The sequence below is a fragment of the Trachemys scripta genome, chromosome 16 (genome assembly GCF_013100865.1).
Source record: "Trachemys scripta elegans isolate TJP31775 chromosome 16, CAS_Tse_1.0, whole genome shotgun sequence".
Lineage (NCBI taxonomy): Eukaryota > Metazoa > Chordata > Testudines > Emydidae > Trachemys > Trachemys scripta.
Genome location: NC_048313.1, coordinates 24,631,405 through 24,645,438, shown reverse-complemented (window position 1 = coordinate 24,645,438; position 14,034 = coordinate 24,631,405). Strand labels below are relative to the sequence as shown.

Below are 14,034 nucleotides of genomic sequence, written 5' to 3'. Positions count from 1 at the left end.
GGCGTTGCGGTAGGAGATGCTGCCTTTGTAGCTGACTCGCAGCACCGCGCGCTGTTGGATCAGCTTCTCTAGCTCGGCCCGGGTGCGCTCGGGCTCCGGCCCGTGTCTCCGCCGCACCATGCGGCAGATGCGCTCCAGGTCCGGCCGCGCCTTGCGGGAGCGCAGCGAGTCGATGGTGTCCAGAATCCACTCCTGGTAGCGGGGCGCCTCCTGCCCCGGCGGGGGTGGCGGGGGCCCGGCCATGCCGCCGCCGCCTCCTTGTTCGCCCGGCCGGGGCCGCTACCGCCTCGCTGCCTCCCCTCCCCCGGGGCTGCGTCCGCTGCACCGGCTCCTTCCGCGGGCCTTCTGGGAGCGGCTGCACGGTCCCGGCGCCTCTGGCGCTCCCCGCTGCACCGGCTCGGCGCGCCGCCCCCTGCCCGCGCGGGGTCGCTACTCCTCCCCCGGGCGCGATCCCCCGGCCGGGCTCCCCGGGCGCTGCCGCGGCTGCAGCTGGAGTCGGTGGCGCGCGGGCTGGTCCCGGGCGGGCAGGCAGCGCGAGCCCCTCCCTCCCCGCCGCACGCGCCGCCGCCCGGGACCCGCAGCCCCTCGCGCGGCTTAAGGAGGCGCCGCTGCCCGCAACCTCCCTTCCCCCGGCCGCTTAAGGTGGAGCCGGCGAGTTCCGAGTCCTGCGTGTGTCCCGGCACTCCGCCCTCCAGGCCGGCCCCTCACCCCCTGCCTTTCTGACCTCCAACAACAGTCCCCACTGCTCACCCATCTCCCTCTTCAACGCCCCCCCAGCATTCATCCACACCACGTCCCCTCACCCCGACCGACAGCAAACTCTTCCCTATTCCCTTCCTGCTCACTTCCCCACACCTGCCTCCATCGCACCGCAGTCCCTGCCCCCGTTGCCCCCCTCCCGGCGAGCTGAGCTAGTCCCCATCACCCCACTTCCCACACGGGGGAGCTGGGCCCACGTCCCTGCTTGCAGCTGGCTGTGGTGGCACTGCAGAGCAGCAGTGGTGGAGGCTTGGTCACCCCTTTAGGGTATGGGGGAGTCATGGGGTGCTTCCATACCTCCCCCCCCCCAACAACCCAGGGCTCAGATGAAGTAACCCTGGGTTCATCTAGCAGGGGTGCAGCTAAGCAAGGCTGGCTCAGAAGGGTGGGGAACAGAGCACAGAGGTGCTCTATTCCTCTAGGGGGTGCCCAGCGGGTGGGGGACAGGAATGGGACACAGGAGCCTTTCTCCCCTAGGGGACAGTATTGGTAGCAATTGAACTCTTACCCGCTGCCCCCCATTCTGCTCCCTCAGGGGCCCCCTTGCTGCAATTCATTCTGGCTCCCAGCAGATGAACCACCATAGCCTCAGATACAAGCAACTCACATTAGCTCTCTTGGCTGCAGCCTGGTTAGTGTCACACAGGCTCAAATGAGCCAGGGAGCCTGAACTCCTAAGCGCGGGGGGGAAGAGAACCCTTCTGATGAGACACAGGGCCCAAGTCCCAAACAGCTGCCAGGGCCCAGGACTGTAGCAGTAAAAGCCTGAAAGCCCTTGCAGGGCCCTTGCTGCTTGCCCACTCCCCTGGTGGCAGGATTTCACAGCACAGCTGGCAGACCGGCATCAGCCGCTTTGCCTCTCTCCAGGGCTGGCCGGCAACAGCTGAAAACGCCACAGAGCTGTTCACCATGAGGGTGCAGCCCCATGGCTGTTGGTTTGGATTTGCAGATCTGGAGCTACCTGGCAGCCAGACCTGGCTCTCAGATAGCTGGGGCCTAGATTCCCAATTGACATCATGCCATTGGCATCACCTGGTGTCAATCGGCACCACTCCATTAGAGTCAACAGAGATGAAAGTCTGATGCCAGCTGAGGATCTAGTTTCTTATCTGGCTACCAGCCTCAACCAACGGCCCGTGGGATGGTGCCAGGCACAGCTCCGTGCAGGACAGCTTGGGGTATGAGGCCAGGCACGATGAAGGAAGTTGGGGGCTGAGGTGAGAACAGCAGCCGTGGTTAACACCACGGTATAGATGGGGAAATGAGGCAGAGAGAAGGGCTCAAGTCACACAGTTGGTGACACAGAACCCAGGAGTCCTGACTTCCAAGTCCCACCTCACCCTAACTCCCAGACCCCACTTCCCTCCCAGAGCCAGGACTAGAACCCAGGAGTCCTGACTCCCAGCTCTAACAGCCCTGGCCTTATTCAGTAGATCCCCTCACAGAGCTGGGAATAGAACCCAGGAGTCCTAGCACACAACCCCACCCCCACACTCATGCACCCCACTTTAACCACTAGAACATGGTCCCTTGGCATTGCTGAAAATAGTAGCCAGTCACATGATCAGTCCTATGCCCTCTGACATGGGGGGTGGATTAAGAAGCGGCCATGCTTGAAGCTGCCCTGCTGGGCTAATCATGGAAGGCATCCAAAATGGTGGAGAGGGACAGTCTGCAGAGATGTAGCGGACGTAGACGGGGTGGAGAAAAGGACTTGAAGAATCCAGACTCCTGGGTTCTATTTCCAGCAGCGGGAGAGGAGTGGTGTCTAGTGGTTCGGGGAAGGGCTGGAAGCCAGGACGCCTGGGTTCTGTGTATGCTCCACGCTGTAAGAGGGGGATCATACCTGACACACATTGACGGTCTTTAAAGTGCAATCTCTGATTTTTAAAAAAGGAACTAGAAGTAGTTTAGGCCCAATACCCGCCCCCAACCCAAAATCCTCTGGCAATTTTTACAGCCATGTTTCCCTTTTTAGGCACCCCGCACTCATTCAAGACCCACACCAGACAAACGGGGATCTGCCCATAGACGGACAGCAACAGAGACCAGAGAAAATGCTGCAAAGCATAAACTGGGCAAACTAGGAAGGCTATTTGCCTTGCTCCTGTAGTTGCAGTGATGCCAACCCCAACTGGTAAAAAATAATGATGGGCCTCAAACCAAGTCTTGAGATTGGCGTCTAAATCATGAGATTTTATAAATACCTGGCAGGGTGTTTTTATTCACTTCTTGCTATGGGGAACTTTTAAAAGGTCACCTGGTTCAAGCTTTCCTCTGTAGTGAAGGGGTCGAGACAGGGAGGGTTTTTCCACTTGAGGAAATTAACTGAAAGAGCTACAGTAGCACATAGCGACTCCAGTCAAATTTCCCCATGCAGACAAGCCCTAATTGCCTTTTAATCAAACTTGCATGATTTGGTGACTGGTACTTTAAGGAAAAAAAAATCCCCACACACAAATAGTGTCAGCCTAGAGCACAAAGGTTGCTACGAGTAACAATATGAAGGTTACATTAAAAAATTGCAGCCGTGCTCCTTTGTACAGGCAGTGGCGGCTCGAGGCAGAGCTGGGCAGGAGTTTTATGCCAGAAAAATGCGGATTTATAGACAACAAAACTTTTCAAGGACAGATTGGTTTCAATTAAAGGTTTCTCAGGTCAAAATGAGCCCCCCCCCCCCCCAGTATCCCAGTGATTTGTGTACTCACCTCTGCTGTAGAAGACCCAGGTTCAAGGTCCTGCTTTGACTCACTCCAATGTAGAATGGGAACAAATTTGAAACCCTCCAATTCTTTCACAAAACACAATCGGTTTTCAGCCCGATTGCACTTGGAACCCCCTTGTGCAAGGGGCTGTACAGAAGGGCTCACTTACATTTTATTCCTGATAAACTGCCTTTCATTCACAGGGGTTTCCTCTCTTCTCTCTCCTCCCCCCCCGGGAATTAGCTGGTGTCTCATTACCTGATCCTCTTTGGAAGCAGATTCACACACATGGAAGGAGTTTCCCTGCAATAAGGAAGGTGTGCACATATCCACATTTAGTTGGAAGTATTCTGCTTCTGGCAATCCCCCCGCTGCTAGCGCACTGCATTCCTGCACACCGGGGTCAGCCTGCCTGTTCAACTCTCCTGCACTGGCCTCAGAAATGGCTAGATTATCGATTCAGACAGGACCACTGCAAGCACCTTGTCTGACCTGCGTAACACAGACCACAGGACTTCCCTGAATCAACTTCTGTTGGAATTGGAACAGATAGTTTAGAAAAACCTCTCATCTCAATTTAAACAGCGCCAGTGATGAAAAATCCACCACGATGCTTGGTGAATTGTTCCAATGGCTAATTACACCCCGATTAAAAATCTGCCCTTTTCCCTAGTCTGAATGTTTCTAGTTTCAGCTTCCAGCCACTGGCTCTCCTTAGACCTTTGTCTGCTAGCGGGACTGGCCCATTATCACAGAGTTATTCCCCTAGGTACTTCGAGACAGGGATCACGGCACGGCACGGCTCCTTGTGTCTCAGGATAAGGCAGGTTTCCCCCCATTTAATCATTCTTATGGCAACTCTCTGCCCTTCTCCAATTTTTTCACCTTCCTTCTCGAATTGTGGGCACCACTGACCTGGCCATGGCATTCCAACAGCTGTCGCCCCCCCCCCCCCCCGCCAGACACAGCGATAAAATAACCTCTCCCCAGCTGCCTGCGATGCCCGTTTATCCATCAACCAGATGCCACCTCCCCATTTAAGCGCAGACACTTGTTCCTTTGGGCTGCCAACTCAAGGCAAGTTCAGGTACCACTAATGGCAGCCGCCAGCCCCCCACCCCAGCCACATCCCTGAACTCCTTGGGCCTCCGGGGAGAGGAACAGCTCCTGGCTCATCACAGCAACAACAACTGTCCCCTAGAGCCGAACAGCCCACACTCCAGTCTGATTTTATTTTTTTAAACAAAACTTTATTGGTAATTGTTTCAAATATGTTTACAACAAAGCACACTGTTAGAGAGGAAATGCGGGCTGGGGGGGGGGGGGGTTGTTTTGTTTTTTCCAGTGAAACAAGGTTTGTCGGAGGACACAGATGTGTTTCCCAGGGCGGGGCAGATGATCCCCACCCTCTAGATGGGACTCTCAAGCTTCTTTGTGGGAAAGGGGGATTTTAGGGGGAGGACTAGCCCCAGGGCTCCCCCGCCCCTGACAGTGCTCATGTATTTATAATATATATATATAATTTATCTATGAAACCAAAAGAAGCTCACACACCTCCACCCCGGAGAGAAACAAGAAATTCAACCAGCTGGTGAATACACACAGTGGGGGACAGGCTGGGGGGTTAGAACAGGACCACCACTGCATTAGGGGTGGGGGGAGGGCGGGGAGGATAAGTAAAGAATCAAACAGGAGGAAAAGTAAATGAATAGAACAAGAGCCCCCTCCCCTCTCAAATAGACTCAGACTCTAAGGTCAGAAGGGACCATTATGATCATCTAGTCTGACCCCCAGCATGATGCGGGCCACAAAAGCTGACCCACCCACTCCTGGAATAATTCTCTCCCTTGACTCAGCTGTTGAAGTCCCCAAATCATGATTTAAAGACTTCAAATCGCTGAGAATCCTCCAGCAAGCGACCCCTGCCCCATGCTGTGGAGGAAGGTGAAAAACCTCCAGGGCCTCTGCCAATCTACCCTGGAGGAAAATTCCTTCCCAACCCCAAATATGGTGATCAGCTGAACCCCGAGCATGCGGGCAAGATTCTCTAGCCAGACCCTCTGGAAAAAGTTCTCTGTAGTAACTTTTAATATCCCATCATTGACCATTGTTACTAATTACCAGCGATGGTAGGTTATTGACCTATTGACTAAAATCACTTTATCCCATCAAACCATCCCCTCCATAAACTTATCAAGCTTAATCTTAAAGCCAGAGAGGTCTTTCGCCCCCACTGTTTCCCTCGGAAGGCTGTTCCAAAACTTCACCCCTCTGATGGTTAGAAACCTTCGTCTAATTTCAAGCCTAAACTTCCCCACGGCCAGTTTATATCCATTTGTTCTCGTGTCCACATTAGTACTGAGCTGAAATAATTCCTCTCCCTCCCTGGTATTTATCCCTCTGATATATTTAAAGAGAGCAATCATATCCCCCCTCAGCCTTCTTTTGGTTAAGGTAAACAAACCGAGCTCCTCAAGTCTCCTTTCATACGACAGATTTTTCCATTCCTCGAATCATCCTAGTGGCCCTTCTTTATACCCGTTCCACTTTGATTTCATCCTTTTTAAACATGGGAGACCAGAACTGCACACAGTACTCCAAATGAGGTCTCACCAGTGCCTTGTATAACGGAACTAGCACCTCCTTATCCCTACTAGAAATACCTCGCCTAATGCATCCCAAGACCGCATTAGCTTTTTTCACGGCCACGTCACATTGCCGACTCAGTCATCCTGCGATCAACCAGGACTCTGAGGTCCTTCTCCTCTTCTGTTACTTCCAACTGATGCGTCCCCAGCTTATAACTAAAATTCTTGTTAGTCATCCCTAAATGCATAACCTTACACTTCTCACTATTAAATTTCATCCTATTACTATTACTCCAGTTTACAAGGTCATCCAAATCTCCCTGCAGGATATCCCGATCCTTCTCCGAATTGGCAATACCTCCCAACTTTGTCATCCACAAACTTTATCAGCCCACTCCTACATTTGGTTCCGGGGTCAGTAATGAATAGATTAAATAGATTAATATAAATAAAGCAGGATCATGGCTAGGTATCAGCACCCCCCTCCCAGCTGATCTCTCATTGGAGGGGCTAATCATGGCTTAACACCCCTCCAACCTGACCACAGATCTAATGGGGTCACTCCCTGGGGGGGGAGGGGGGGCAGTTCAGAGTCAGGTGTGGGGGGGGGAAGGGGGAAGAGAGATCAGGGTCTAGTTGGTATCCTGTGTTCCTTGCCTCCTCCCCATTTTCTGGTTTCTCCTCCCGCCTTGTCATCTTAAAATGTAAATCGACAGCATAAAATCAGAGGTGCAGAATGGAGCCCCAGGAGGATTGTGGGTAAGGGGAACCCTTCCCCCCCACCAGAAAATCCTTTAAGGTTATTTCTGCAGGGCACCATTTGGCCTATGGGGGGAGGGAGGGAGAAGAGTGTATAAGCCCCCACTGACCTGGGGGAAAATAACCAAGTGCCCCAGAACCAGATCCTACCTGCAACCCCCACCTCGACACACAAGAGGACAGGCCAAAGAAGGGGTGGGGGTGGGGGGCAGCTCACATTCACAGCCTAGATTCAAAAGGCAGCATTTTATTTCCAAAGGGAGCTAAAAATCCAAAACCCACCAGCGAGATTCCCTCTCCCAGCACCTCCATTCCAGCCCATAACCGACCCCCAGATCTTCCCCCGCCGGCCTCACAGAGAGCAGGGGTGGGGGTGGGGAAATACTGTCAGTTTCTACCTGAAAAAAACAGATCTCTCTTTTTTTTCCTTGCTAAAACCTGGACACATTCAAAGCTTGGAGAGTAAGAATTCCTGGCGGGGGAGGAGGAGAAGAGAGGTGTCACCATGGATGGTGGGGGCTGATGTAGGGTAAATTAGCCCGGCCCAGCCCCACACCTGGATTTTTAAAACCTTCCCCCTCCCCCACACACATCCCCAAACGGAAAATAAGGTTTAATGTACTTTATTTTTTAATAATAAATAATAAAAAAGCCCAACCCCCATGTTTATAAAATGAGATTTCCCTCCTTCTTCCTCTTTTCAGAGTGGAAGTGGGGGGCCGGGATTTTGTCTCCCCCTTGGGGGGTGGGGGGATTCAAAGCTATTCCGGAAGCCAGGATGTTGATCTGCCATGTCAGTGGGTGTTGAGGCATCTTTGCTCCACACCCTGCTCACAGAAGCCTTTGCAAATAGCCATGAAGATCTGGGGGGGAGGGGGCGTGGGATTTGATGGCAAAATACGCCCCCCGCACCCCCTTCAAAAACTAAAAGCCACCAATAAAGCTGGCCAGGATGGTGGGGGTGCAGCATGTGTGGATTGAGAAGCAGTGTGGGGGTAACCAGATCAGTGTGAGGGGGTGGAAAGTAACCAGTGGGAGCAGTGTGTGTGTGTGTGTGTGTGTGGGGGGGGGGAGGTGTTTAAACCCCGGGGGGGGGGGGGGGAGATCAGGGGTGCACATGGGATAAATTAGTCTCCTGCCCTTCTCTACTATCATTTAGTTAGAATTTAGGTTTAGAATAAGGGGTGTCCTGCTCCCCCCGTAGCGAGGTGAGACTCACCCCTGCGGCGCCTCCTCCTGGTCGTCTCGGGAATTAGCTTTTCCAGCGGTCAATGCGCCCTTTGCAGGCTGATGTCCTGCTTGCCACTGGGCCCCTTTCTCTTGGAGGCTTCCCCCTAGCAGTACCCCACTGTCTCGCTAGATCTCCCCTCCACAGGGAACCCCCAACCCACTATTCCCACCTCACCTCAGTATATGGCTACTGCAAGTCATCATCTAGGCCCTATTCACTGGGGCAGACTGCAGTATAATTGCCACTCATCATTGGCAAGGAGGGTTTGGACCTGCTGCCTCTGCCTACCCTAGAGCTGCCCCTGCAACCCCAGTACCTATTTGGCCTAACACTAGGCCTGCAGCCTGGGGGGGTTTCCAGGCCGGAGATCCCCAGCTCCTATGACCTTCCCCTAGTCCTGCTCCAGCCTAAGTACCTGCTCAGCTCCCAGCAGTAGGTCTCTCCCTCTCAACAGACTAGAGAGAGTCTCTGTCCTTCTGGCCCACTGCCCTCTTATAATGGCCAGCTGGGCCCTCATTAAGTCAGCCACAGCTGTGGTCAGCTACCCACTCAGCCTCCCCAGCTGTTCTTAATCCCTTTTACACTGCTGCAGCCCTGTCCAGGGCCGCTTTTACCCTTTCAGGGCCAGAGTGGGGTGATCACCCCACTACACCCCCAAACCAGATCCAGGCAAATCCCTACCCCTCCACCCACAAAAATAAGACACATAGGCAAGGAACTCTGGTCTTTCTGCTGATCAACTCCAACCCCGCCCCGCCTGTGCCCTCCCAGGGGACACTGGTCCTAGAACTCCGCAAACTCCTTGGCGCGCTTCTCAGTGATCGAGACCTGGATCGCCTCTTCCTCGTAGTCGAAGTTACTCGTGTCGCCGGGACCTTTGCACTTTGGTATAAAGGGAGCTTCCAACTGCAAAGGGAGGGGAGGGAGAGGTTGGGGACGAGGTGAGGGATCAATTTGTATCCCCCCCCCACTCCTGGATCTGCTGGGGGGCACGATTAGGCCCCAACTTTGTAACAAGGCAGAGAAGGATCAGCCCTCCCCCCCAATCCAGCCAGAAACCCTCACACTTTGCAATCATGGAAGGGAAGCCCATGACCCCGCTTAGGAGCCCAGGATCAGGGCTCCCAGCACTCTTAAGGGATACAGGATCAGGACCCTCAGCAACCAGATGAGGGACACAGGATCAGCATCTCCTCAAGCCCCCTTTTATCTAGCCAGAATCCCCTCCTCTCACTTAGCAATCAGGGAAGGGCAGGGGCTCATGAGCCCCTTGGATCCCCGTAAGAGCCCCCACTTGCATCATCAGTAGGGTTTTAATCAGGACCTTCAGCACAGCCCTCTCCCATCTGAGCTGGAAGAATAAATGCCATAAGCTAGCAACAGCAGTAGTAGGCTGTTATCCTCAGGGGGTGGGGAAGGACCATGCTTTTGCCACCATGTTACAAACAGGTGGCCGAAGGCTCCATACTTTAAACCAGTGGTCTCCAAACTTTTTTGATCGCACACCCCTATCAATAAAATTTTTTTGAGCATGCAAAAAAATTTTTTTGCCATTCCGAAGCAAAAAAAAAAAAAAAAAAAATAGCCGCTTGGACTCCCGCCTGATGCACTCCTCCTGCCGTGCACTCCCAAGGATCCGATCCTCTTGCATGCCCCCTGGGGTGCGCATCCCCTACTTTGGAGACAACTGCTTTAAACAAATGCTGGGTGAGCAAATCTCCCTCTAGTGGTTGGACCCAGCCACAACACCCTGCTACAGAGTCCCAGTAACCAATGCGCTCCTAGAGGCCTGGGCACTGATGATCCCAGGTTCAATTCCTGCTGATGGAGGCTGCAAGCATGTGGAAGTTACCCAGGCTCTCCTCTGCCCACCGCCGCCCTCCTACCTTCCTCTGGTAGACAGCGATCCAGTCAGTGGTAGCAAACAACTCGTGGTTCTTGATGTTATTGACTCCGTTCTTGAGGTTGCCAAAGCATTTGGTGAGGTCCACCTGCAGCAGGTTCTGGAGCAGGTCCTTCAGGTCCGAGCTGAAGTGAGAAGGGAACGGGACCCAGGGTGGGGAGGAGAAACAGAGGTTTGGCTTTTACCTGCCCTGCCCTCATGGCTAGATTCATAGATACACCTAATAATGTACAGTCCCTAGCAGAGGGGGATCATGGGCTACACCTGGGCACCTAGGCACTACCGTAATACACCTAGTAATGTACAGTCCCATAGCACAGAGGGGCCCTGGGCTACCCCTGGGCACCTAGGCACTACCATAATACACGTAATACGTACATCACCTAGCACAATGGGGTCCTGACCCATGACTGGGGCTTGTAGGCACTATCATAATACACCTAATAATAAATAACAAGCCCTTTAAAAACACTCCAGGAGAATGAGTGGACAAGAAGTGGGGGCGCTACTGAGGACTGACACAGGAGCTGAAATGGTTAATTAGCAGCTGCCCCCCAGCTCTTATTGAGCATTTTTCCTCCACAGATCTCAAAGCAGGGCTGCCGCATCACTATCCTCATTTTACATAAGGGGAAACTGAGGCACAGAGAGAAGTGACTTGCCTAAGGTCACTCAGCAGGCTGAAGAACCAGGAACAGAACCCACTAGACCACACAACTTTGTTTTTTTAAACCCCACTAGGTTTAAAGCTGACCGTGTCCAACACGAGTGCTTGGAGATCCTTGGCAAGAAGGCGCTGGGGTGGGCAGAGGAATATTATGGGCTCTTGGTTACTATGGCGATGACTGCTCTACCAGTGCCTGGAGATGACTGATGTGTTTAAGGAATGTTTAGTCTTGCAACGTAGCAAGGTTATGGAGGGTTTTGCAACTCACAACAGTGTATAAGAAAACCAAAGACACCTGTTCTAGGATACCCCATGAGAGTTACAGGGACCACAATGGTGGTGGGGTGGGGGATGGAGTCCATGTGTTGGGGAAATAGGGGTACGTGGTGAGGGAGGGTCTATGTGTGGGGTGTAGGGGGAATGGGGTACATGAAAGGGAGGATGCCCGGACGCCCAGGGCCCACCAGTCCACTGCCTCGTTATAACCCTGCTTGGGGAAAGCAGACCAGGGTCACGCACCGTACACTTGGGGGGTGGGAGGAACCACCTGGTGGCCAGGGATCAGCTAGAGATCAGGCAGTGGACAGGCTAGGGTGACCAGATGTCCTGATTTTATAGGGACAGTCCTGATTTTTGGCTTTTTCTCTTACATAGGCACCTATTACTCCCCACCCCCATCCAGATTTTTGACATTTGCTATCCGGTCATCCTAGGACAGGCCCTCCCCAGCTCACCTTGCTGTGGATGATCTCGGGAGTCAGGTATTCCGGGGCCCCACACAGAGTCCAGATCCGGTCTTTCACCTGCTTGGCAAAACCAAAATCAGTCACCTGCAGCCAAACCACAGAGAGGTAAGAAGCTGGATCAGCCTGGAGGCTGTGACAGCAGGAAGGGAAGGGGGCGGAGCAGATGATTGATGTATTCTGGCAACGTTACGTTTCTGGGGGTGTCTTGGTTTTGGGAAGGGGATGGCAGCAGAGAGACTTAGGCAGAGAGGAGAACACTGCAGGGAGCCAGGAGCCAGCACTGGGATGGGGAAGGGAAGGAGTGGGGGAGGGGTGGCAGCATCACCTTGATGTAGCCCTGCTGGTCTATCAGGAGATTCTCTGGCTTCAGGTTTCGGTAGATGAGATCCAGCGAGTGCAGATACTCAAAAGTCAGGATTATCTGAGCAATGTAGAACCGGGCATGAGATTAACTGCAATGAGGTGGGAGGAGAACGTGGACATCCGGGCCAGATCCGCCCCCTCAGCCAGCCCAGCACCCTCAGCCCCCTGCCGCCCTTCACCTTCCTTATAGGTCCCTGACTCCATCTACCCTGGCAACCCCAGGCAAGATGCTCCAACCCTTCTAGGCCTGGTGGCCCCATCTGCCCTAGCCAGACCACTATCCCTAGCACACACATCCCACCCCCATTTCTAGACCCCTAACTCCATCCAGCCTGGCAACCCAGGACAAGCCCCTCCCAGACCAGCATCTCCCCCCTAGCCTCAACAAACACACCCATGGACCCCCAGCTCCATCCAGCCTGACTCCATCTAGCCCTGGCATCCCTGGCCACTGACTGTGGCTAGTGCTGGCAGAAGACCTCAGCAGCCCTCCCCATGGGGAATCCTTTCCTGACCAGCCCCAGTTGGGGGATCAGGTCACGCCCTGCAGCATGAGGATCAAAGCCAGCGTCGCTGCAGATGCTACTAGTGGATAAAAGGTCTAGTTCTCTACTGAACTAAATCCCAAATTCACAGCTGTGGAAACTGAGGCACAGAGTGAGTCTACCCCCCTTCCCACAAGGAGTGAATGGCAGAGGCAGGAATAGGACCCAGGAGTCCCGACTCCCAGTCCCTCTCCTCTAAGTGCTAGATCCCACTGTCCTCCCTGAGCCAGGGATACAACCCAGGCGTCTAACCGCCACCCAACTCTAACCATTAGCGACACTGTCCCCAACATTGGCTCCCATGGCAACGCTCACCTGAACCTCCCGATCCGCCGTAGGTGGGAGAACATCTCCCTGCCCGGGATATATTCCATCACCATGTACAGATTGGAGTTATCTTACAAGGAAATGCAGCAGCAATGGAGTGCAAAGGACAGAGCCACTCTGACCCTCTGTCAGCGCCTGCGACACCGGGATGAAGCTGCTCACTACACCCCTGCTCCTTTATTAGCCCCATCCCTTTCAGGACGCTAACTCCACACGTCTCCAGGGAGCCTGATGCACTGGCCTGGCTTCCACATAGCACACAATGCACTGCACCCGCTGCCTGCGAGATAACAGCCTACTATTGCCGCCAGCTGCTGCTGTTACTCTTTTAGCTCAAGGGCCAGAGGGGCTGTGCTGTGGTGCCGAAGATCCCAGGCACACACCTGCAGTGGGAGTTGCTGCACAGATGCAGCTGGGGAATAGACTCACTAATGGGAGGACGTGAGCTTTATTTGCTTGCAGTATTTAGTGCTAGAGCCCTAGGAAATCCAACCCCTCCCCACACCTCTGGTCTAGGGGCAGGGACGGGCAGGCCCAAGAGGGATTTCCCAGCTGCGACGACTATGATCAAAGGGGAAACCCAACCTGCCGCCAGGTCAGATACCCCAGAGGAGCAGAAGCAGGAAGTGAAACTTCTCAAAAGCAGAGTGTGAAATTGACCAGGCTGGCTTCATCCTCCCTCAAGGCTTCAAAGTCAGAGCAGCCTCCGAAGGAACTCCGCTGAGCCCAACAAAGCCATTCCACTAGTGAGACCCTACCTGACTCAGCACCCATGCACGCACCAGTGGAGACCACTGCCCCTGCCCTCAGACCCAGGGTGAATTTCCAGCTAGCCCTGGAGCGAGGGTCCAGGTGGGGCATGGGCTGAGCACCCAATGCTGTACGGTCGGAGGCCTTTTTCTGCAGCCAGATTAGGAGAGCAGGAGCCAAGAAGCAGAAAGTAACATCCTCACATTCCATCTAAATTATATCAGAACAATGGAATACCGGGCTGGTAAGAAGGCTCCTGTCCTAATAGTGCCCAGCATCACCAGGCAAAGAAACAGATCTTAGGATGCTCAAAGGAATCACTTAGCGGCAGTGTGGGTGTGAAATCTCTACGTCTTGATTGTTTTCCCTTGCTGGTCCCCACTTCTCTATTGTTTATCTGTCTGGTTCTTTGATAGTTTCTGTTACATAACTAGTTTTGCCAGGTGTACATCAGCTAAGATGGTGGCGTACAACTGGGTAAAGAATTGTTTCACACTACGTTAGGATTGGTCAGAGAATTATTTTGTAATACTTGATTGGTTAAGGTAGAGCTAAGCAGGACTCAAGTTTCACTATATAAATTGGGATCCAAAAGGAAGTTCTTGGGAACCAACTCCAGGACACAGACCAAGACCAGAGCTGCCAGACCTCAACACACTGCCAATGACACCATGCAGAAGCTGGAGTACCA

General features: G+C 53.5%; 2 protein-coding genes across 2 annotated transcripts in view; both read right to left on the bottom strand.

Annotated features, from left to right (window-relative positions):
• Nucleotides 1-543, bottom strand: part of LOC117889018 (atherin-like) — an 8,800-nt gene extending 8,257 nt beyond the window's left edge. Inside the window, exon 1 of the mRNA XM_034792821.1 lies at nucleotides 4-543. Coding sequence (XP_034648712.1) covers nucleotides 4-243 — 240 coding nt within the window. The 5' untranslated portion in view covers nucleotides 244-543. The remainder of the gene's footprint in view (nucleotides 1-3) is intronic.
• An 8,269-nt stretch (nucleotides 544-8,812) lies between these two features.
• LOC117888476 (cAMP-dependent protein kinase catalytic subunit alpha-like) overlaps nucleotides 8,813-14,034 on the bottom strand; it is a 104,837-nt gene continuing 99,615 nt past the window's right edge. The window contains exons 4-7 of the mRNA XM_034791913.1: nucleotides 11,684-11,779; nucleotides 11,347-11,442; nucleotides 9,929-10,070; nucleotides 8,813-8,948 (exon numbers count right to left, since the gene is read on the bottom strand). Of these exons, the coding sequence (XP_034647804.1) occupies nucleotides 9,987-10,070; nucleotides 11,347-11,442; nucleotides 11,684-11,779 (276 nt within the window). The 3' untranslated portion in view covers nucleotides 8,813-8,948; nucleotides 9,929-9,986. The remainder of the gene's footprint in view (nucleotides 8,949-9,928; nucleotides 10,071-11,346; nucleotides 11,443-11,683; nucleotides 11,780-14,034) is intronic.